Raw genomic sequence first — 24,145 nt, 5'->3', positions numbered from 1 at the left:
GTACTTTTACAAATTTCATGAATTTTGAAAAAAGATTATACCTAAAAAAAACAATTCATTGGTTATGAAGTGCTTTGCTACATTCCAACGTTGTGAAACTTGCTATTGAAATGCTAATCTTCCTTTCATCCCGAGATGGAAATGTCAACATTGGCTCCTCAGATTCAAGGTTACACCTGCAGATACAAGTCTTTACTTTCCCTATTTCAATCAGCCCTGCTTTTGATTGAAATATGTTAATTAGTGCATAATCAGTATGTATTTAGAAATTACTTTAATTTGCATCTTATTTCGTTGTTAACAGTTTCAATCAAAACCTTCCTGGGACAATTGTGCAAGGAGTAGAGCACTGTAATGCTTCCAGCTATGAGTTCCTTGACAGTGACTTGAAAGCAAAATTGGCTATGACAAGGTTTCTTTGTCCCTCTGGGGAGAAAATAGCAGAGTGATCACTAATGGAATTACATATCTGTAAACGTATTACATATTCTCACGTACTAGAAATCACTTCATGTTTTTGAAAGCTTAAGTTCATGAGAACTTTTGGGCTTCTGTACTCCGAGGTTATTCACAGAGCTAAGCTGTATGTTTGACAACAGATAATTGTTTCATATTTCAGATATCAAGAACATATGGAACTCAGTAAAGGACCCGAAATGCACTATTCACATCTTAGCTACGTGAATGGTTATATTAATTATATAATTGCCAACCTATTAGGAAAGTCCCTTTTTGATCTAATGTGTTAAGCCATGCTTTTGGGAATCATCCAAGTTGTTGATTGTTTTCCTTATTTCCACTTCCTTGCTACCCTATTTGTTGCCGCATTGTAATAAGGATTACATAGGATATATGACACAGAAACAGGCCAGGCTGCACCTGAGCCTTCTCTCAACTTTCTTCATCTAAATTTCCCATCATAAACCTCTTTCCTTCTGCCTCATATGTTTGTGTAGCTTCCCTTTCATTTATGTTACTCATTTCAACCACTCCCTGTGGTAATGAGTTCCACATTCAGCCCACTCTTTGGAATTCCTTCTGAATTCCCTTTTGGATTTTTTGGTCCTATCTTGTACTGGTGACACCTAGTTATGCTTTCCCCTGAAGACCATGAGAGGAAACTTCCTTTCTGAATCCTATAATTCTTCATATATCCAATTTTTACAGTGAGAAGGTGCTGATTGCCCACATTATGTTCATCAGAGAGTTAATTAGATGAGTTGATTTGGAACTGCTTTGAAGTGTGTACATCAAAATTGTACCGATGCGTTGGACCTCAGTCAGGCAACAGAACAGTCCTGATTTTCCTTCTACTTGCATTGAATGGAAGGAAAATGTTGCAAGTTTTATGAACCTGTGAATGATCTTCCTTCTTGCACTTCTCCAAGTTTGGGGTGGCACGGTGGCACAGTGGTTAGCACTGCTGCCTCACAACGCCAGGGACCCGGGTTCGATTTCCGGCTTGGGTCATTATCTGTGTGGGGTCTGCACATTCTCCCCGTGTCTGCGTGGGTTTCCTCTGGATGCTCCGGTTTTCTCCCACAGTCCAAAGATGTCCACGTTAGCTGTATTGGCCATGCTAAATTCTCCCTCAGTGTATCCGAACAGGCACCAGAGTGTGGCGAGGATTTTCACAGTGACTTAATTGCAGTGTTAATGTAAGCCTGCTTGTGACACTAATAAATAAACTTTTAAAAAGTGATGCTTAACATGCAGGCTATAAAGCCCAAATACTACACCGATGTTTCCTCAGATTGGTTGGTAAGAACTTACAAGTAACGAAATGTAAATGTTTTGTTTTAAAATAAACATGTTGAAATTGAAGTTGCTGCAGATTGACGACTTACAAATAGCTCCATCAAGATTCCTGAATGGCGACATGTAATGTGGTAAAATAAAAAATAAACTGCGGCCAGCTAGTTGAAGTTGCAATTTTATTATCTCTGTAAGACAGCAGAGATTACTTTTATTGGTAAAAGGAATGACATGAGTTACAAATATTGAAATGAATGGAAATGAAAAAGAGACAAAAACTGAATCCGTGGTGTGCATGTGAGGTTTGCTAAAGATGTCTGCATCCCTGAGTAAGACACAGCGGAGAGTCTTCCACACTGCAGGAGGTCATCCATTCCCCGTTTTCCCAAAATCATATTCAGGGCCACAAAAAAAATATTAATAATGCCCTCTGAAGACAGAGAGCTGAGAAACATACGCTGGACTAAAACGAGATGTCATTAGTTTTTAATGACGCAGGAATAATTGAAATCTGTTGTCAGCATAAGAGAATAATGAGTTTAAAATGACATGATAATTTAAAAATGTGGAATAATATATAACAGTACTTCCTACTAGAAGGGTGATTCTTAATTTCTGTGGGCCTGATATGAAAACAATAAAATTATTCCCTTGGCTGTCTAAAAGCATGATTTCTTTTAGTTTGTAAACTCAAAACATCCCCTCTTGTACCATTGCTGGTCCTTCACACGGCGCATGGATTGAATCAAAGGCTGTTGAGCACCCCATTCATTCCAGTGCTTGTATGATCCACACTCTAGCACATATTGATATCCTCTGTAGCCTGGATATTCATAGCCAACCCATCTATAAAGTGCAAAAAGAACAGAATAATTGATTATAGTCTTCAGTGAATGCTGCGACTTGTACACATTGGATAAGATATAATGACTCAACACTGCTTCTGTATCAATTCATGTATTGTTGAAAAGGAACAAAAATATTCAATAATAGAGAAGCCAGTATTGATACGGCTTACTCTCAAATTGGTACAACTGCATTTCTTTGTACAAACAGTGGGTGGAATCTGCTGGCTCTTCCCGCCAGTTGGATCTTCTCCATGTCCCAGCAGCAGAGGGGGTGGATTCAATAGGAACTCCCATTGACAGTGGTGGGACTACAAGATCCTGTTGCCGGCCAATGGTGGGCCGTCTCCCACCGCCAAGAGACACACTGCAGGGGGTACAGAAAATTGCCTCCCCGCCCCTCCCAGTATATATTTCCTGTAAAATGGTGTATGGCTTCCATGTTATATGTGGATAAATATAACACCGATAAAGGCACACAAACTATTAAGATTTACTTATAATTTATTGATGGACAATAGCTATTGATTGGCAAAAAATTAACGCTGACACAAGCTGTGAAAAGATATTGGGTGAGATTTTCCCACTGGCAGAATCTTCCAGTCCTGTCGACGGTGCAACCCTCCCCTCTCCCAGACTCACACAAGAGTTTCCTGGCAGTGGGGGGGTGGATCAATAGGAAATCCCATTGACAGTGGCGGGACCAGAAGATCCATTGTCAGCCAATGGCAGGCCACTTCCCTCTACTAAGAAACACACCACAGGGGTTGGGGCGGGGCGGATGGGGCGGGCGGGGCAGGGGCGGGAGGGAGAGACAGACAGAGTCCTGCCAGACAATCTAACTCTTATAGCTAGAGGGAAACAACGTGGAAGTGGAAAAGCAACAGGAAATATAAAACAAAAAGTCCTGTTCATTCAAACAATAAAACAAGGAAAAGCCTTGGTGAAAAATTACTCCTTTTTACGTAAATAGACTGAATGCATTCTGAAAGGAAGAAGTATGAACGTGTACAATGTCATGAAATTTGTACTCATGGCCTATTATTGAGTGTGTAAAGACCGTTCAAAGTGTTTTGTTTCCTGCTTAAATTATTTCATGGCCTCTTTAAAATTATCATCCAAACCAGAGGTAAATTTTATCAAGTATGTATTTGTTTTAAACTTCGGAACTGAACTAATAGCAGCATTGTTTCTCAAGTGTCCATTTTCTCCCTACCATCACACCCTCCAACTGTTACAGTTCCATGAGTTCTCTTCCAAACAAACTTGTGTACCCCATCACTTCTTTCCTTCAAGGTCCTTACATTCATTCTCAATTTCTCAAGGTCCTACTCCCACCTTATGCCTCTTTTATGTCCCAGTTCACAATCTTCCCTCAGGATTGCTCCCTATCTACAATTCCCCTCACACAATCAGCAGAGGCAGATCTTTCAGCCACTCTGTGTGGCTTCACTTCACTTCTGAAGTCTTGTGCAAAACCGAACTTTTCTTTTATTCATTCGTGGGACATGGGCATTGCTGGCTGGCCAGCATTTACTGCCCATCCTGAGTTGCCCTTGATTGATATGACTGAGTGGCTTGTTAGGCTATTTCAGAGGGCAGTTGAGAGCCAACCAAACTGCTGTGGTTCTGGAGTCACATGTAGGCCAGACCAGGTAAGGACGGCAGATTTCCTTCCCAAAAGGACATTAGTGAACCAGATGGGTTTTTCTGACAATCGACAATGATTTCATGGTCATCAGTAGATTCTTAATTACAGATATTTTTTATTAAATTCAAATTCCACCACCTGCCATGGTGGGATTCGAACATGGGTCCCCAGAGCATTAGTTGAGTTTCTGGATTAATAGTCTAGCGATAATATCACGAGACCACTTGCCAACTTCCTTGCTTTTCTTAAAAAATCTGCTTGGCCATGTCTTTGTTTCTTTCCCATCTCCTGTTTTACAGCCTCCTCTTTTCCTTTTGGGCAGTATACTGAGCTGTTCTTCTTGTATACTGTAAAACTAATACTGAAATGTCATTAATTTGAAATACTGAAGATAAGTTTCATTCTTTTTTCAAATTTTCCAGACACAAGTTCCAATTTTTTTTAAATGAGGAAAGGATTGCTACTCACGTTCCACCAATGACTCTAATACTGGCAACTCTGTCTTGGAAACCATAGGCCCACAGGCTGGGAATGTCCTCATCACAGATCTCCATTTTTCTTCCATCAAAGTTGGCGCATTCATGAAGACATATTTTGTGGTCCTGTCCATCCTATAATGATTTTGCAGTTTTAAGAATTCTAAGTGATTTCATTGCATTATTTATCAGAAATGTACAATTTTATTTCTGGCTTCTTCTAAAGTAAGTCTTAAACCTTACATTGTGATCACAAATCCCAAGCTGTTCTCTCATGCTTACACCTCCTCTTCTCTGTTTCGGTTCATTACCCATCACGAGCAATGCTTCCTCCCTTGTTGCATTTCAGACATATTGGGGGGGCGATTCTCCCACCCCGCCATGCTAATTTTCTAGCCCTGCCATCCTAAAATCTAATGATATTCATGCTGGTGGCCTCTGCATTGCACAGAATGTGGGAGATTCCAGTGTGAACTTCCATTGAAAAAAACAACTTGAATTATTCCAGTTTTCCCGCGAATTCAACACTTCGAATTTTTTTGGGAGAATTCTGGTCATTGAATAAAAAATCTTGTACACCCTGTAAAAACTCATCACTCCTGCCTTTTCAATCCCTTTTCCTGTCAGTTTATGTGGTAGCAGCTGAAATCTTCCATGATCATGATTCCATCTTATTCACTTATATATAGGCCTATATAGTTCTCCCATCACTTCCTTTCCCGTATTTGGTGGCCTGAAATATGAATAATCCCTTCTGGGGTCATTCTATCTCTTTGCTGGCTATGTCATTTCTTGTTACTGTCAGAGTGAGCTAGATTTTTCCCTGGACTTCAGGAACCTGATGTTGGGACTATTTCCAGCTCCTGAACCTGTGCGCTTTGATATTGGACCTGCGAGCTTAATTGTATGGGAAGCAGTGCATTGGTGGATGACCTCCGCTGTCCAAATAGGGACAGTGGGAATGTACATGGATGCAGGAAGGCCAATTTTGCTCTCTTCTCTCTTTTTCTTATCTTTAGGTTACTATTAAATCCATTTGAACTCATTGCTATTTAAAAATCTTTGAAGTCCTATATTTCCTTCGTCTCAGACCAATTTAGATGCAGCCCATCCTATCAGTCCAGCTCTGTAATGTATTAAAACTGGTGTCAATCTGTCTTGAAGCTGGAACCCATCCTTCCAACATTCTTGAAGCTGGAACCCATCCTTCCAACATGACGCTTTTAGCCATGCATTTACCTCCAGAACCAGTTTACCTCTGTGTCAATTAGTTAACCAGAGATTACCATCATCAAAGTCCTGTTGTTTAATTCTATAATATAGATGTTATATATTATCCAATGTTATAACTTCTTCCAATTTTCTTGGCAATTATATGCTAAAGATTTAATGATTAAAGATTTAATGTCCATTTTAAATAGCAAGACGTAATTTAAAAAAGAAAGTTGTATTCATTGGGCCCAAAATTTAGAGCCATAGTTCTGCAGGCAGCTACAGAAGTTGAAGGCACTCTGAGTGGGCTGCACAGTGCTCCTGTCATCTCCAGCACAACATGCATGTTGTCCCACGCTCATTAGGGTGCTAATACAGGCATGGAAGCAAGTAGCAAAAGTGTCCCACTTGGCCAGCTTATTTCGTCCAGCTGATTTGATGCACAATTTACAAACTGGCACATCGCAAATCCATTCATTGCATCTGCCTGTTTCACACCAAAGAGTATGCAAACAGCTGCAAGTGGGGTCCACTGCTGTTATTTAAAATGCCAAGACCCAAATTGCAGGAGAAGCTATTTACACTAACTTCTGCCATTGCAACATCTCTGGAAATGTTCTGGACCATTTCTGGAGGTGTTGTGCTGAGTTGTTGGATTTAGCAGACAGTGCATTGTCACAGGGAGGACAGTGGATTTAGTAACCTGTCCACACAAAGGCTGCAACAGGTATGGGGCTGTAGTTAGCGTCTCTGAGCCTGCAACATGACAAGAAGGTGAAGCAGGGACTGCAGCAAGGGAAAATCTGTGCAATGCCAAGTTGGAGCCAGACTCTTCCAAATGGCTTGACAGTCACAGAAGACTGTATGGCAGACCAGGCGTCCAGCATTTTGATGTACCTTCATCTGAGTCTCCTGTATAAGAAGTCAGCTGTAACCTCTCCTTCCAAAGAGTTGTCATGTGAACCATCCTTGACCCCTGCAGCCCATTCACGCTGGATGACGTGTCACATACTGATCCCAATTTGGTACTAGCAACAGAGGTACATGCAGTGCCAATATTTGAGTTAGTGGCTGAGGGTGTCAGATTAAATGACGATGCTTCTTCACCAACGTGGCATTGTGTTTTCTCTTTCCCTCCTGGCTGGGCAGGCAACAGTTCTTGGGTGCCTAAAAGCTGAGAATGGGAAAGGGGGAGGTTGGAAACGGTGATGGGTTGTAAAGCAAGACAGCTATGCTCGCACCAGCAGCAGCTTACACATCATACCAGATAGCAGGATGATGGTGAGCTTGAGAAGGAACAAGAGGCAGGAAGATATTGTCATCCTCTATGCTCTCAGTGGTACTGTCTGCCTGAGGCTCCGTCACAGCCAGCCCCAGGGTGCTTGGAACCATTTCCTCTGTAGAGCTCAGGAAAGACAAAATGTCCTTATCCTCAGTCAGTTCTGCTGTTCTCCTTTCCATTGTGATTCACCTTGTCCTGCAACTGAGAGGGCAGTGATTATATTCCACCGTGTTTGGTTGATGCTTCCCACAGCTGCAAGTAGTGGGAGCTTGCTGAGATGTTGCTATCAATGGGTGAATGTGTGTGAGGGTCAGAAGGAGTATCTAAATAGTACGTGTGAAACACGAGTGCCAGGGATGGTTGAGTGATGGGGGTGCTGCGTATTGAGCAGCGTGAAAGGCTGGTGGCACAGTGCCGAGGAGATGTCGTGTGAAGATGCATTCCCTGACCTTAACCACCCACACGAGGACAACCAAATTCTTGTGGCATTGTTTCCAGGACTGGGAGGCAGGATTCCTAAGCATTGATCTTCCACTCCCATTCCCGACAGAGGGTTGTTCAGGGCCTCCTGTCCCTCACTGAAACATGACTTCTGTTCCCCTGCCCACCTCCACCAGAAATGCCTCCAGTGCCTCATCAATGAAGCTAGGATTATCTTTCCCTGATGCTCTATCTGTGCAGCTCCTACATGTAATCAGTGCCAGTACAGACAGCCATCAGCAGCTCCCTTACACTGAGTGCAGCTCACCTTTAAGAGGAGTAGACAACCCTTTAAGAGAAGAAAACGGGTTGCAACACATATTGTTAGCATATTGTGCTCAGCCCTTGCTGAGTGTTAAAGCAGCAGCACCTCAGCCCCACTCAGACCATTGCTACAATCAGGTCAGCAAGCATCCAGCACCAGGTTTGTGTGCTGTCATCCTCAGCTCAACGGGAATGGACAGATCGCAGACCACAGTCCCCATGCCCATAAATAGCCCGCAATCAACTTTCCGTCTTTGTAATGGAATTCATTACAGAAATACGATATAAAACCTTGCAGTAAATCTCTTCTTACCATTTTGACGGGTCTGAAAGACATCATACAGTCGGTGCGATAGCTATTGGACCAGGAATCCCATCGAGGATATTCCCCCTTCTCCAACATGAACATCTCACCACAGAAGTTCTGCTGTTCATAACCCACCCACCTGAAAAAAGAAATGATTGCAATATAATAATGTTTGTCTTTTGCACACACCATAAATGAAACTAATTTAATGCTTTAAAAACCAAATGTTTTGTGAAGTGTTTTGCATGATAAAGTTTCATGTGGAAAAATGAGAAGTATGCAGCTTGTTATTGATCACTGACAAAACAGCAGAATGAACAATGACATTCTAAAACAAGTTCCAAATGTGCAAACAGTGAAACAGTTCAACATCCTGATCCTGAAGTTTCGGGAAAGGAACAGAAAATAAAATTACAGCTTAAATTGTATAATTTTCAATAGAATGCAGCAGTGAGATTCAGGAATATAAATCAGAATATTTCGGAGGTGGTGAAGTCCTACCACCATGACTGCACTTAATTGGACGGTAGCCCAAGTGGCAGCCCAGGAGGCAGCCATTTGATTGGTTGCCTCCTGGGCTGCCATCCTATTAAGTATGGTGGTTGAAGCTTGAAAGCTGCTGGCCCAAACTGAGGGCCTGGTGCCTCAGCAACACTACTGCTAGAGGTAGCCATTGCTCTGGCTGCATCCGGAAGATGAGGGAACAATGGTGGCCATGCGCCATTGAAGATGTGTAAGTGGGGTCTACGAATGCTGGAGATCACGGTGGTGGTGGTGGGGCAGAGGGGGTGGAGGAGGGGGGGTGGCCAATGGTTGGGAGTAGAAAGCATGATGCCATCAGGGCAGCCATTTCTGATTGGAGTTCCTTGATGGACTATGTGGTGTCCAAAGCGGAGGCTCCCCATCCCCGAAGTCTGCTGAGAGGTTGCTAGGGCAGCAGGAAGGTGTAGGACACACATCCTGAAGCCTTTCCGCACCATTTTGCCAACCTTCTCCCAACCTATTCTCAAAAAATCTAGCCCTTAGACGCAAATCTTTGAAGTAAAAATGCATGTGCCCTGACTAAAAGGAAGCGTTACTGAAACAGTATATAATGTTGGTTAGGTTACAGTATAGTGAGGAGTTTGTGCCCCCTCCCCCATTACAGAAAGAAAGCATGTTTGTGGAAAAGGTTCAGTGTAGATTATTAGGCTGATACCAGAATGTCAAATTATAGTTATGATTTTTGTAAGATGCTGGTTACAGGTCAGTAGGTCTGAAGAAGTCCTTGTAGCCACTCATAGGTAAGTCTTTGTGGATTTTACAAATATAGACAAAAAGGTCACAAGCTAAGAAGTGTCTCCATTCTTGCTGGTACTCACAGCTCAGTCTAACTAAACTGACCCTGGGTGCAGATCATGTGTTCTGTTACATCACTGTGAGGGCTCTATTGTACTCAGTCCAGATTAATACTATATGTTCTCCAACCTTATACTACACCCAACCCCTCAAAGTCTTTATCCAGTGTATTTTAAGTGATTACATTTTACCGTATGCCTTACGTTATTATTACCATCATATATTTACATTGTTATTACTACATTATCCCTTCAACTCCTTGTTTCAAAGATTTAGGAGGTCTGGTGGCCTTATAATCATAGAATCACTACAGTGCAGAAGGAGGCCATTTGGCCTATCGAACCTGCATCGAAAATAATCCCACCAAGGCCCTATCCCTGTAACCTCACATATTTATCCTGCTTTCCCCCCTGACTCTAAGGGGCAATTTAGCATGGCCAATCAACTTAACTCACACACCTTCGGAGTGTGGGAGGAAACGGGAGCACCTGGAGGAAACCCACACAGACATGGGGAGAATGTGCAAACTCCACACAGACAGCCACCGAAGGCCGGAATTGAACCCAGGTCCCTGGCATGTGAGGCACCAGTGCTAACCACTGTGCCACCATGCCACCCTCTTCTTCTATATTTCATTTGCACTGCTGTCAGAAGAGTGACAAGCTTTGTCGTTGCTGGTTCTTCCTGTAGGTTTGGAGGTGGTTTTGGCATCTGGATGTGTTTTCATCCTTTTTTTTCATTCTTTCATGTTGAATTGCACTTGGTCAGTTTGACTGTTGCGCTGGTTGGTGGTTGCTACCCTAACTTCCCAGCCTCCCAACCATTGACTGGGTCTACACTTCCCACTGCCTTGGAAAAGCAGCCAACATAATCAAGGACCCCATGCACTCCGGACATACTCTCTTCCACCTTCTTCCATCAGGAAAAAGATACAAAAGTCTGAGGACACGTACCAACAGAACAGCTTCTTCCCTGCTGCCGTCAGACTTTTGAATGGACCTACCTTGCACTAAGTTGAGCTTTCTCTACACCCTAGCTGTGACTGTAACACTGCATTCTCTCCTTCCCTTCTCTATGTATGGTATGTTTGTCTGTATAGCGTGCAAGAAACAATATTTTTCACTGTATACTAATACGTGCGACAATAATAAATCAAATCAAAAAACTCATTTCTTGTAGAGTGGACGAGCATTGTATTTGTCTCCTTGTTGTTTCCTTCGCTTCTTCTGTCATCGTGACATATGTGGAAGCTTATGTTTCAAAAATGGAACCCTTGTTCCCACTTGTTTCACAATTTGATCCGAATTTTTGATTTTGTTTCTTCTTTCCGTTTTTTTTAAGCTCATGAATCTTTTCATTTAGCTCAGCAACTGTGGTGGCAAGCTGAGTTGTCGTTTTTCAGAGTTATCTGTGCAACCAGGTTTAACAACTTAATCTGCAGTTCTGTTCAGAATCTTTTTTCCATGGTCACTAGCTGTTCTTTTGGACTCGGTCAATACACTCGTTAGATCATCAATTTGTTTTGTCAAATTTCTCTTATCTGCTTTCAGTCTGGATTTGCTCTTCCATGTTGTGTTTCTCAACCTTTGTGTTGTTCAGATTGGACCCAAGTTCAATAATCCTGCTTTCAAGCAACAGTCCTGGTGCATCAGCAATTCTTTCTCCTGTTCCAGAATATTTAAATGATGCTTACTTAGCAGAGACTCCTGAAGCTTGAAGTTCATCAAGTTTTAATTGAAGATCTATCTTTAATGACTCTACAAGTTCATCATTTGTGCGTTTTAAGTCTTCCTTCAAGTGTTCTACTTCCTGTGGGCAATGTTCCAGAGCTCTCAGTTTTTCAGTTCTCGTTCTTCTTTAACAAACTCACCTTGAGCACATGGAAATTGGTTCTCTATGCTGATTGGTCTTTCCTTAGTAGAGCATAATTCCTCTGCACTATCCTTCAAGTTCACATTTGTAGTTGCATTTCTGCCAATTGTTTCTGAGATGCTTCATGCTCTTTGTGAGAAATTACACTTTATTTTGCCAATGCAGGTTCTTGATTTCCATCTTCATACATCTCCATTTGGAAATATAATGTTTTTCCAAGTCTTCTTCCATTATCCTTACCGCTGAAGTCTCAAACTCGTACCTATTCTTCCTGGAATATAGAATATTCTAGAGTCGTCTTTGCCAGGTTCAGCAGTTCCTTCAGAGTAACATTAAATTTATTTTGCTTCACTTCGTAATTTTCCAGAGGGATAAAGTTCGACCTGAAGTATCCTTGTAGTGTGTGAAGGTCCTTTAGCAGGTTTTCCCTTTCTTTACAAAGCGAAATTACTTTGTCTTGAGTTTTCTTGTAATTTATCTCGTCAAGTTTGTTTCACTATTCCTTCATTCTGCTGTTCAATGTGGTCTTTATTTCTTCATATTGCTGAAAGTTATTTACTATTGTTGAATTCCATCTTGAAGTACAGTTAGCGGTTCTTTCAACTATTTATTTTCCTGTCCAGTCCTTGCCTTCTCCCTCTGTTCTTTAGTGCATTGCTTTGATACTATTGATTGTTCTAACACAGCTTTTAATGAAGCAGTATTCAGCTTCTTTTTTAACTCCACAGTGGTATGTATTTGCCCTTCATGGAGTCCTTCAAGGCTTCTTTGGATGCATTTTCTGCCTGCTGTTGTGTCCAGCTATACTTCTAGTTGAGTTTTCTGACCTGCCACTCTGACTTGCCAACAATGTAATTCAGATTTGTTATTCCTCCTAGTATCTCTGTTTTCTCAGATCTCAAACTTCAGTTTATTTTGCATTTTCAAAGGTACATACTCAGTTTGAATTTGGTGTTTGATATCTTCCTATTCAGCTTTGATGCAAACATTTTCCAGCCTTATTTCATTTTCCTTTTGTAGGGCTTGTGTATTTTGGATTTCACTTTTCTTCACTCACAGTCAGCTGTTCTCTCTGAGCTGTCACTTGCTGGTGAAGTTTGGGTGATATGTTGGGCTTTCCAAAAAGATACATTTTTTGGAATTTTGGAAAGCTCTTAGTCTATAAGGTGCCATAGTGTGGTTTACTCAGGTAATGGTTCTACTGGGGTGTTTTCTATTCCTCTTTTTTAAGCTCTGGGATTTGAAGTTAGACTTATAAAGTAGATGAAATGAAATCTTCTGTACAGCAAGGAGTTATAAATCTCTGCCTTCAGCTTCCAAGCCTTTTTTTGGAGTATTTTTTTTCACAATATTTCCTCTGCACCTCTGAGTCTGGAGCTTCTTTTCAGATCAGACTTTGCTGAATTTATTTCTCAGTCTTCCAGCATTTGAGCTTTTCTCTGCATTTTCTGCAGTGTTTTGGGTTTTTACATAAGCTGCCATCATGTTGTAGGGCACTGATTATAGTTCAGTAGGTCTGAAGAAGCCTACGTAGTCATATGTAGGTTAACTAAGTCTTTACTGATTTTTAGAACTATTTAAAAATATATAGTAAAGGATTCAAGCTGGGAGTTGCCTCCATGCCTGCTGGCACACACGACTCTGTCCCGCACTCAACTGACCCAGCTTGTGGGCTATGTACCCTATTACATCACTGTTCGGGTGGGCAGGACTGTACTCAGACCCATGTTATCCCTATATGTACAGTCCTTGTACTACTATGGCAGATACAATGGCGTTTGATGAAATAAGAATGCTACAAAAGGATCTTGACTTACAACAAATTTGAATATCTTCCTTATTTCATGGGATGTTTTTCTTTTGCATTGAACATGATATCAACAACTTGCATTTCTATAGTACCTTCACCATAGTAAGATGACTCAAGGTACTTCACAGGTACTTGAAGAAACTGGGCAGCTGAAAGCATAGCCACACTACACTTCCCGCTGCCTCGGAAAAGCAGCCAGCGTAATCAAGGATCCCACACTCTCCGGACATACTCACTTCCACCTTCTTCCATTGGGAAAAAGATACAAAAGTCTGAGATCACATACCAACCAACTCAAGAACAGCTTCTTCCCTGCTGCCATCAGACTTTTGATTGGACCTAACTTGTATTAAGTTGATCTTTCTCTACACTAGTTATGACTGTAACACTACATTCTGCACCCTTTCCTTTCCTTCTCCCCTATGTACTCTATGAACAGTATGCTTTGTCTGTATAGCGCGCAAGAAACAATATTTTTCATTATATTCCAATATATGTGACAATAATAAATCAAAAACCGATGATGGAGTGATTAAATTTGAGGATGCACAAGAGGCCAGATTGTAGAGATCTTGGAGGTTTTCAGGGATGGAGGAGGTTACAGAAATAGAAAGGGATGAGGCCATGGAGGGATTGAGAATTTTAAAATGGAGGCAATGCTAGACTGGGATTCAACGAATGTCAGTAAGCACAAGGGTGATGCGTAAATGAGTCTTGAAGCAAATTAGAATATGGGCAGAATTGTTTTTAATAAATTTAAATTCAAGACATTGAGGCTGGCAGGAAAAGCACTGGAATAGGCACATCTATGTATAACAAAGGCATGAATGAAGATTTCAGCTGCAGATGAACTGAGGCAGGGGTGGGAACAGTTAAAGTTACGGAGGTGGGCTTGGTAATGGAGAAGGTATGTAATTGGATACTCAACCTGGGGTCAAATATGACATAGAGTTGGGAGGTGGATATGCTGACATCAGCTTCTTGTGCTCTCTGTGTGGGAAGAATATGCAGATACAAACAAGGAACAGGAGTAGGCCATTCGGCCCCTTGAGCCTGCTCCAACATTTAATAAGATCATGGCTGATCTGATAGTAACCTCAACTTTGACCTCAGATCCCAGCCTCCTTCCACTCTGTGTGGCATGGGGAAGCACAGATACCAAACTCCTTGCACCCTTGTTGGAGGAGCGTGGGAGGGCAAGGCGGGAAAAAATACACAGTCCAGAGCCTCCTTACATTCCATGTGGGAAATACACAAGAGTCTTACCTCCTTACACTCTGTTGGCAGGGGTGGGAGCTTTGACACAAATGTATCTATTCAACCTCTAACAATAGGCAGAGGGATGGAGTCAGTGGCTAAGACAAAGAGTTTGGGGTTGTGGTTGAGGTTGAGGGCACTGGCTTTGGTCTTTACAATGTTCAGTTGGAACAAATTCCTGCTCATCCATTACTGGACCTCGCACAAAGCAGTATGACAAATCAGATATTGTAGGGGTTCAGAGAGGTGGTCATCAGATGATCTGGGTATTGTTTTAATGAGGTCATAATCAGTTCTACAATGTTGTAAAATCTCTAGAATGTAAGAAATAGGAGCAGGAGTCGGCCATATGACCCGTCAAGACTGCTTGGCCATTCAATAAGATTGTGGCAAAATTTCTATATGAACCCACTTTCCCACTCTGAAGCCATTAACTCAGCTTTTTGGGCACTGAGAATCAGTCGAGCTAAGTCTTGAATACACTCATTGACTCAGCATCCACAGCCCTTGAGGATAGGGAATTCTAAAAGTTCACAACATTTGAGTGAATATCATAAAGTAGTTAAGATTTGTTCCACAAATTGTAAGCAGAGTTATATAATGTTATTACAGTGGCGCAAATATTCTGCCAGCACTTAAAGGTCAGGCTGGAATAACCACTTTGGGAAGCTACCAGAGGGCTACTGCTCCATATGTGGATGCATGTTCCAAGATTCTATAGACTCTGGAACAGTTCGTACAGATTGGAGGGTAGCTAATGTAATCCCACTATTTAAACAGGAGGGGTAGAGAGAAACCAGGCAATTATAGGCCAGTCAGCCTGACATCATTAGTGGGGAAAATTCCAGTTGTTCATTATTAAAGATTTTATAGCAGAGCACTTGGATGTGGTTTATTTGGACTTTCAGAAGGCTTTTGACAAAGTCCCACATAAGAGATTAGCATGTGAAATTAAAGCACGTGGAAGCAATGTATCAAAGTGCATGGGGACAGTTTATTGAGAAGAATACAAACTGGTTGGCAGACAGGAAACAAAGAGTAGGAATAAATGGGTCTTTTTCCAAATGGCAGGCAGTGATTAGTGGTGTACCACAGGAATTGATTCTAGGACCCCAGCCATTCACAATATATATTAATGATTTAGATGAGGGGACTAAATGTATGACGGAATTCTACCGCCCCATCACCCCGCCACAGGAATCGGAGCGGACCAGGGTGGACAATGACCATTGACCTCAGGGGGGATTATTCGGCCTTGGGTTGAGCAAGGCCATAAAATCCCACCTGTAATATCTCCAAATTTGCAAATGACACAAAGCTGGATGGGAGGGTATGCTGTGAGGAAATGCTTCTGTGTCATTTGGACAAGCTGAGTGAGTGGACAAATGCAGGATCAGTGCAGTCAAATGTGAGATTATCCACTTTGGTAGCAAAAACGGGAAGACATTATTTATTATCTGAATAGCTATAAACTAAGAGAGGGAAATGTGTGATGAGACCTAGGTATCCTTACACACCAGCTGCTGAAGATAAGCATGCAGATGCAACTGGCAGTAAAAAAAGCAAATGGTATGTTGGCCTTCATTGTGAGAGGATTCAAGTGCAGAAGCAGGGATGACTGGCTGGAATTATACAGGGCCTTGGTGAGGCCACACCAGGAATATTGTGTGCAGTTTTGGTCTCCTTGTCTGAGGAAGGATGTTCTTGCTATAGAGGGAATGCAGAAGGTTTACCAGACTGATTCCTGGAATGGCGGGACTGACTTATGAGGAAAGATTGAGTCAGTTAGGATTATATTCGCTGGAGTTTAGAAGAATGCAGTAAGAAGTTTAACAACACCAGGTTAAAGTCCAACAGGTTTATTTGGAAGCAAAAGCCACACAAGCTTTCGGAGCTCTTAGCCCCTTCTTCAGGTGAGTGGGAATTCTGTTCACAAACAGAGCTTATAAAGACACAGACTCAAATTACATGAATAATGGTTGGAATGCGAATACTTACAACTAATCAAGTCTTTAAGAAACGAAACAATGTGAGTGGAGAGAGCATCAAGACAGGCTAAAAAGATGTGTATTGTCTCCAGACAAGACAGCCAGTGAAACTCTGCAGGTCCACGCAACTGTGGGAGTTACAAATAGTGTGACATGAACCCAATATTCCGGTTGAGGCCGTCCTCGTGTGTGCGGAACTTGGCTATCAGTTTCTGCTCAGCGACTCTGCGCTGTCGTGTGTCGCGAAGGCCGCCTTGGAGAACGCTTACCCGAATATCAGAGGCCGAATGCCCGTGACCGCTGAAGTGCTCCCCAACAGGAAGAGAACAGTCTTGCCTGGTGATTGTCGAGCGGTGTTCATTCATCCGTTGTCGCAGCGTCTGCATAGTTTCCCCAATGTGCCATGCCTCGGGACATCCTTTCTTGCAGCGTATCAGGTAGACAACGTTGGCCGAATTGCAAGAGTATGTACCGTGTACCTGGTGGATGGTGTTCTCACGTGAGATGATGGCATCTGTGTCGATGATCCGGCACGTCTTTCAGAGGTTGCTGTGGCAGGGTTGTGTGGTGTCATGGTCACTGTTCTCCTGAAGGCTGGGTAGTTTGCTGCGGACAATGGTCTGTTTGAGGTTGTGCGGTTGTTTGAAGGCAAGAAGTGGGGGTGTGGGGATGGCCTTGGCGAGATGTTCGTCTTCATCAATGACATGTTGAAGGCTCCGGAGGAGATGCCGTAGCTTCTCCGCTCCGGGGAAGTACTGGACAACGAAGGGTACTCTGTCCACTGTGTCCCGTGTTTGTCTTCTGAGGAGGTCGGTGCGGTTTTTCGCTGTGGCGCGTTGGAACTGTTGATCAATGAGTCTAGCGCCATATCCTGTTCTTATGAGGGCATCTTTCAGCGTCTGGAGGTGTCTGTTGCGATCCTCCTCATCCAAGCAGATCCTGTGTATACGGAGGGCTTGTCCGTAGGGGATGGCTTCTTTAACGTGTTTAGGGTGGAAGCTGGAGAAGTGGAGCATCGTGAGGTTATCCGTGGGCTTGCGGTACAGTGAGGTGCTGAGGTGACCGTCCTTAATGGAGATGCGTGTGTCCAAGAATGCAACCGATTCCGGAGAGTAGTCTATGGTGAGCCTGATGGTGGGATGGAACTTGTTGATGTCATCATAGAGTTGTTTCAGTGATTGTTCACCATGAGTCCAAAGGAAGAAAATGTCATCGATGTATCTAGTGTATAGCATCGGTTGAAGGTCCCGTGCGGTGAAGAAGTCTTGTTCGAACCTGTGCATGAAGATGTTGGCATATTGAGGTGCGAATTTGGTCCCCATGGCTGTTCCGTGTGTCTGGATGAAGAACTGGTTGTTGAAGGTGATGATATTGTGGTCCAGGATGAAGCGGATGAGATGTAAAATTGCATCTGGAAACTGGCAGTTGTTGGCGCTGAGCACTGAGGCCGTTGCAGCAATGCCATCGTTATGGGGGATGCTGGTGTAGAGTGCCGAGACATCCATTGTGACGAGGAGCGCTCCTGGTTCAACTGCTCCATGTGTGCCGAGTTTCTGTAGGAAGTCCGTCGTGTCGCGACAAAAGCTGGGGGTTCTTTGTACAATGGGTTTCAGGATGCCCTCGACATAGCCGGAGAGGTTCTCGCACAGGGTCCCATTGCCCGATACGATGGGACGGCCGGGTGTGTTTGCCTTGTGTATCTTCGGGAGGCAGTAGAGATCTCCAACGCGGGGAGTACGTGGGATGAGAGCACGGAGGGTGTTCTGGAGGTCCGGATCAAAGGTCTTGATCAGAGTGTTGAGTTGACGGGTGTGTTCTTTGGTCGGATTTGACACCACACAACCCTGCCACAGCAACCTCTGCAAGACGTGCCGGATCATCGACACAGATGCCATCATCTCACGTGAGAACACCATCCACCAGGTACACGGTACATACTCTTGCAATTCGACCAACGTTGTCTACCTGATACGCTGCAAGAAAGGATGTCCCGAGGCATGGCACATTGGGGAAACTATGCAGACGCTGCGACAACGGATGAATGAACACCGCTCGACAATCACCAGGCAAGACTGTTCTCTTCCTGTTGGGGAGCACTTCAGCGGTCACGGGCATTCGGCCTCTGATATTCGGGTAAGCGTTCTCCAAGGCGGCCTTCGCGACACACGACAGCACAAAGTCGCTGAGCAGAAACTGATAGCCAAGTTCCGCACACACGAGGACGGCCTCAACCGGGATATTGGGTTCATGTCACACTATTTGTAACTCCCACAGTTGCGTGGACCTGCAGAGTTTCACTGGCTGTCTTGTCTGGAGACAATACACATCTTTTTAGCCTGTCTTGATGCTCTCTCCACTCACATTGTTTCGTTTCTTAAAGACTTGATTAGTTGTAAGTATTCGCATTCCAACCATTATTCATGTAATTTGAGTCTGTGTCTTTATAAGCTCTGTTTGTGAACAGAATTCCCACTCACCTGAAGAAGGGGCTAAGAGCTCCGAAAGCTTGTGTGGCTTTTGCTACCAAATAAACCTGTTGGACTTTAACCTGGTGTTGTTAAACTTCTTACTGTGTTTACCCCAGTCCAACGCCGGCATCTCCACATCATGTTTAGAAGAATGACAGGGGATCTCATAGGAACGTATAAAATTCTCACAGGACTAGACAGGGTAAATGCAGGAAGGATGTTCCGGATGGAGGAGAGTCCAGAAACAGGGGTCATAGTCTAAAGATACAGGGTAAACATTTTAGGACTGAGATGAGGAGAAATCTATTCAACCAGAGACTGGTAAGCCTGTGGAATTTGCTACCACAGAAAGCGGTTGAGGCCAAAACATTGTATATTTTCAAGAAGGAATTAGATATAACTTTTAGGATGAAAGGGAATTTAAAAATTTGGGGGAAAGACAGGATCAGGCTATTGCGTTGGATGATCGGCTATGATCATAATGAATGGTGAAGCAGGCTTGAAGGGCCGAGTGGCCTCCTCCTGCTTGCATTTTCCATGTTTCTATATGTAATCTTACTTAAGTATAAATTGAGAAAGCAGTAGCTGAAGACAGCATTAGTCATGTTAATTTACGTGCAATCAAAACGTAAGCCTCTCATCCTCAAAAATGTAATATATTATAATAATTGAGTATAGTAAATATATCGTGCGTCCCTTATTTGGGGATTACCATCCTGCGACACATGTTACGTCTGCCGCCATTCACTCCTACCATGGGATGGAACTTCATAGAGAGAAGTTGTCCATTCTCATACGTTAAGCATCACAAATGTACTCTAAAGAAAATATGTCTCGCCCTGACTTACTATCAACTCACTATATATGGGCTGCATCACAAGTAGTCAGGACCCTATTGATTAAAAGAAACAATGGTTTAGCCCTGTAAAAGCTGGGAGAAACTTTCATGCATCAGGAAAGTTAATACACAGTAGAATTCCAGAAGACACGGTAAGATTCTTATGGGAAGGACTTACGGTCCACATTCAACACGGATGGACCCCACTTTATCAAATCCCCGATCACAGATGTTTCTGCATTCTGAACTGATGTCCATTCTGCGACCTTGGAAGTTTTCATACTCATAGATGACCATCTAAGGACAAAAGAGGCATCAATGAACCTCAGTTACTATACAATTGAAGCACTGAAGATGCAAATCACATACTTAAAACCTAACTTTGTATCATTAAATCAACAACAGCGTACAGACATCATAATGGTTCACTGGGTATGTGACTGCTGGTGGGGGAGAGTCATGAGTCATTTAGTCTTGCATCCTGTGTGCTAAATTGGCTGAGTGCTTGGATACAGAAGTCAGAAGGAATTAGCCAGGATTTCCAATCCCAGCTGTTATCCAACAACTGCTCAATCGCCTCTCTTCCCTCCAGCTGGTAATTGCTCATGTGTGGACATCGATAAGGACAGGATTGGCTTTGTCTGCAAAGTATTTCACAGTGAAATAATCTACTGATGCCTGCTGTCTCAGATCACACAGGTGATTACTTGAGCAATTCAGAATTGGAAACTCTTCCCCAAACAGAATGGGGGCTGTTCTCCCAGTCTGCTGCGCTGCTAGGGCAACAGGCCGCGCGGCCATTTCATAGGCTGCCTGTTGGGTGCCAAGGACACCGCGAGTCCCCCAGCCTAAGATTTCTAGCATAATCAGCTCCCTGCCAGAAATCGGTGCGGAGCTGATTACAATGTGGAAATTGCGATTTCCACTTCATTAGCGGATCCAGGACTGACGACCCCTCCCCACAGGGAATGGTTCACTCCAGTGGGGTTTACTACTGCTCCTCACTAATGAGGAACAGGTGGCTGACCCCGCTGGAGGGAAGAGAGGCCATTGAGGACCCCCCCAGGAGATCAGGGGTAAGGGGAGGTGCTCCTTGGGCAGTGCCAGCCTGACAGTGCCAGCCTGGCATCCTAGCATTGCTCAAAGGGCAAACTGGCACTGCCCACTGGGCACTGGGCCATGCCAAGGGATGGAGCCAGAAGGGATGGGGTCTATTGGGGGTGGGGATTAAGGGGGAGGGGCAATCGGTAGGGGTGAGATGGGTGTCCCATTGCCAGTCTGCCCTGGGATCGCAGGCAAAGGGAGGGGAGAGGTGATTGGGGCTGGCCATCCTGGTGAGGGGGCGGGTCAAGACTTGCAGGAGGTGTGGGGGCATGGTCAGGGAGATTAGGACTGCCCTGGGTCGGGGATGGGGGGGAGGGGGGGGAGGGATTGGGAGATCAGGGCTGGCTGGATGGGGAGGAGGAGCAACATTGGGGCTTGCCCAGGGAGGCCCAGGGAGCCAGATGGTGGATTGCAGGGCTGGCCAGCGATCGTGCTGGTCAGTAAGCTGGAGACCAACAATGCAATTCCACTGCGCACGCGCCGATCTCCGCTATGACAGATCGGCACATGCGCAGTGGCCCCCTCAGTGCTGTGCTGCCGGCTTCACGGGCAGGAATAAGCCCCACCCCCAGATTTCCAGAGCGAATCGTACTAGGGCACTCTGATGCACAGAGTGTTGGAGATTCATTCTGGAAATCACGCTAAGAGACTAGCTGGATTTACTCCCATTTTCCCGCAAATTGGGGACTTAGAATTTGGGATAATCCTGGCCTATATAACTCAAAAAGCAGGAAGATAAAACAATATTTATGACAGGACATTTTACCCCGTGCCCTTTTTCAAACTGTTGGTACAATGTACTGGAAATGGAAGTCTGTTAAAATTATTTTCGGCAGGTGAATACTGAGATGTTTCTCAAGTAAAACAAGATAGTTAAATACAACATAGAGCACTTCACAATGATAATGCTAAATGATTGCAAGACCCTGCAGTGCATGCCCTCTAGATTTAAACACGAAGTGGACTGACACTGGGTCATACCTGTAGCAAATTTCTGTTCATCGCTTAGAAGTTAGCTCACCTCAAGGTGCCTCTACAGACAGGAACGGTTGCTTAATAGCAGGTGTTCATTTGCACTAATCTTCCTCTACACTCATATTAATAATAGGTTATTAATAATATGTAAATAAAAGCACACCAATGCACCTACCCTGTTACTGCGAAGACTTGAAGCAGAATGGCTTCCAATGCTACCCTGAGTTCCACTGTGAGACATTGTGGCAACTGCTAAAATAATAATCAAGATATAACAAATTTATTTGGTTTGGTCGCTAAATACATTTTACACATATTTGACGAACTTGTATTTCTCTCCCGAAATTTCCTACTTCATGAAGCTTTTTACACCCAGTTGATAATTTAACACTTTGAAATTATTCCAAAGGCTCACCCAAAAACAGCTCAGTCTTTTGCCAGACAAGAGAAAATATGGAACGTGAGGTTCGAACCTCAGCTCATCCTATTTATATGCCCAGTGGATTTGCCTGTTGCTTTTTTTCTCTCTCTTTTCGACCAGGTTAGATCATAAAGGGATAAACAGAACAAAACAACATTGCACTGAAACAGCAGAAGCTGACACCAGCTGTCAGCTTTGTTTTATTTGGCACCACCACACAGATCAGCAAAATCCACAGTCTGCAGCAGACACAAGTGCATCCTAGAACAAAGAGCTGACCTGGTAGAAGGCTTTGTGCAGCTTTTGTTTAATTTATGCTGCAAGTATCATAAAAAAAATTATATTGAGCAAGAACGCGAGCTCTGATGCTTTGGAGAGTATCTATTGTTCAGATTGACAAATTTGCACCCACTTGCAATGCCTTAATTATTTAAAATCTGCAGCTGGGGTATTTTAAAGATGGAAGGGGTATTGTATCAGCATGCGCTCCCCCCACCCCTCCCCCAACACTGCTCCAATCAGAGCTGGACTAAGAATTCCTCGGGCCTGGGACACAAGAGTATTTCGGGGCCCTTTCACATAACACTTGTCTGCATTCCAATAAAACATAACTGGGAACTGCAACATTAGAGTTTATATTGTTACTAAATCAGCCAACTTTATCTTAAAACCATCAGAATCATGGAATCCTACAGTGCAGAAGGAGGCCATTAGGCCCGTCGAGTCTGCACCGACCACAATCCCACCCTGGCCCTATCCACATAACCCCATGCATTTATTCTAGCTAGTCCCCCTGACACTCAGGGACAATTTAGCATGGCCAATTCATCTAATCCGTACATTCCGGTCTCACCTTTGGCAGCATTTTTATATGTTAGAATCCGTTGATCCACTTGGCATGTGCAACTTTTCTGTGTTGTGCTGAGTGATTCCTGGGCTGAAGGTCACCAGACATGGTCCCCATGGACCTGTTCTTTAATTGACGCCTGCTCATTGCTGATTCCTTACTTGGGTGCAATCTTCAATTCCACAAGTGTCGATTTTCCTGCGGCATTTTTCCTCTCTAAATATTCTTATCACCAAATCAAGTATTGGTATCTCCCCCTACTCCTTTGGCATATCCCCCCTGTTGCTGCATCACATCATGTTCTTTCCTCTTTATTGTCTACTGTTCTCCTGAGTCCCAACCTCAGTTTTCTCTGCACTAAGCGATTCCTCGTTCTTGGTGGTTTCAATGTCGCGCTAAACTTACCTTATCCTCCCACTGATCTTTTCATCATCTCTCCCTCCATATTAACCCTCCTACTTACATCCATATCCTCCCTCTCAACCTTTGTCTTGCACACAGCTCCTCCATCCCATCCCTGCGTGAGGAGGCTACCTATCACCACTTTCTTGAATCACCCACACCCTTTTCCTCCTTCCAAGGCCTTCCGTTCAGTATCTGCCTCAAGAAACAAATCTCTTCCATGTCAATTCCAAATTCTCAACTGCCTACCCTCCATTCACCAAGATACCTCTGCAGCAGGGGTCAAAATATTGTCTTTGAGAGCTCTGTTGGAAATTTTTTTGACTTTTTTTGACTTAAGGGGGCTGCTTTTCAAGCACTCCATTTTCATTCCACCAACTCCTTTATTAGGCGATGCACTCGTGTAGTATCATTACTTCTGTATTTGTGTTGCCATATTTAGGGTTTCCTTCTTGAGATAGGTGAAATAGCACAAATACCAAAGATTGCACATATATTACTAAATATTTTATTTCTCGCACTGTTGGAAGTAGTTTCAATATAAACCTTCAAA

At 43.5% G+C, this 24,145-nt stretch overlaps 1 protein-coding gene across 1 annotated transcript; it reads right to left on the bottom strand.

Moving 5' to 3' along the window:
* Positions 1-2,030: 2,030 nt before the first annotated feature.
* On the bottom strand, positions 2,031-22,421 carry LOC144501901 (beta-crystallin B3-like). The gene is made up of 6 exons (XM_078225937.1): positions 22,338-22,421; positions 22,098-22,174; positions 20,022-20,140; positions 8,279-8,411; positions 4,720-4,862; positions 2,031-2,601 (listed from the first exon to the last, which is right to left on the bottom strand). The coding sequence occupies exons 2-6, from the start codon at positions 22,161-22,163 to the stop codon at positions 2,433-2,435; spliced, it is 630 nt and encodes a 209-aa protein (XP_078082063.1). The 5' UTR covers positions 22,164-22,174; positions 22,338-22,421; the 3' UTR covers positions 2,031-2,432.
* Positions 22,422-24,145: the final 1,724 nt, after the last annotated feature.

This window comes from Mustelus asterias, chromosome 12, assembly GCF_964213995.1.
Source record: "Mustelus asterias chromosome 12, sMusAst1.hap1.1, whole genome shotgun sequence".
Lineage (NCBI taxonomy): Eukaryota > Metazoa > Chordata > Chondrichthyes > Carcharhiniformes > Triakidae > Mustelus > Mustelus asterias.
Note: the sequence above shows the minus strand (reverse complement) of the source record. Positions and strands in the feature narration are given on the sequence as shown.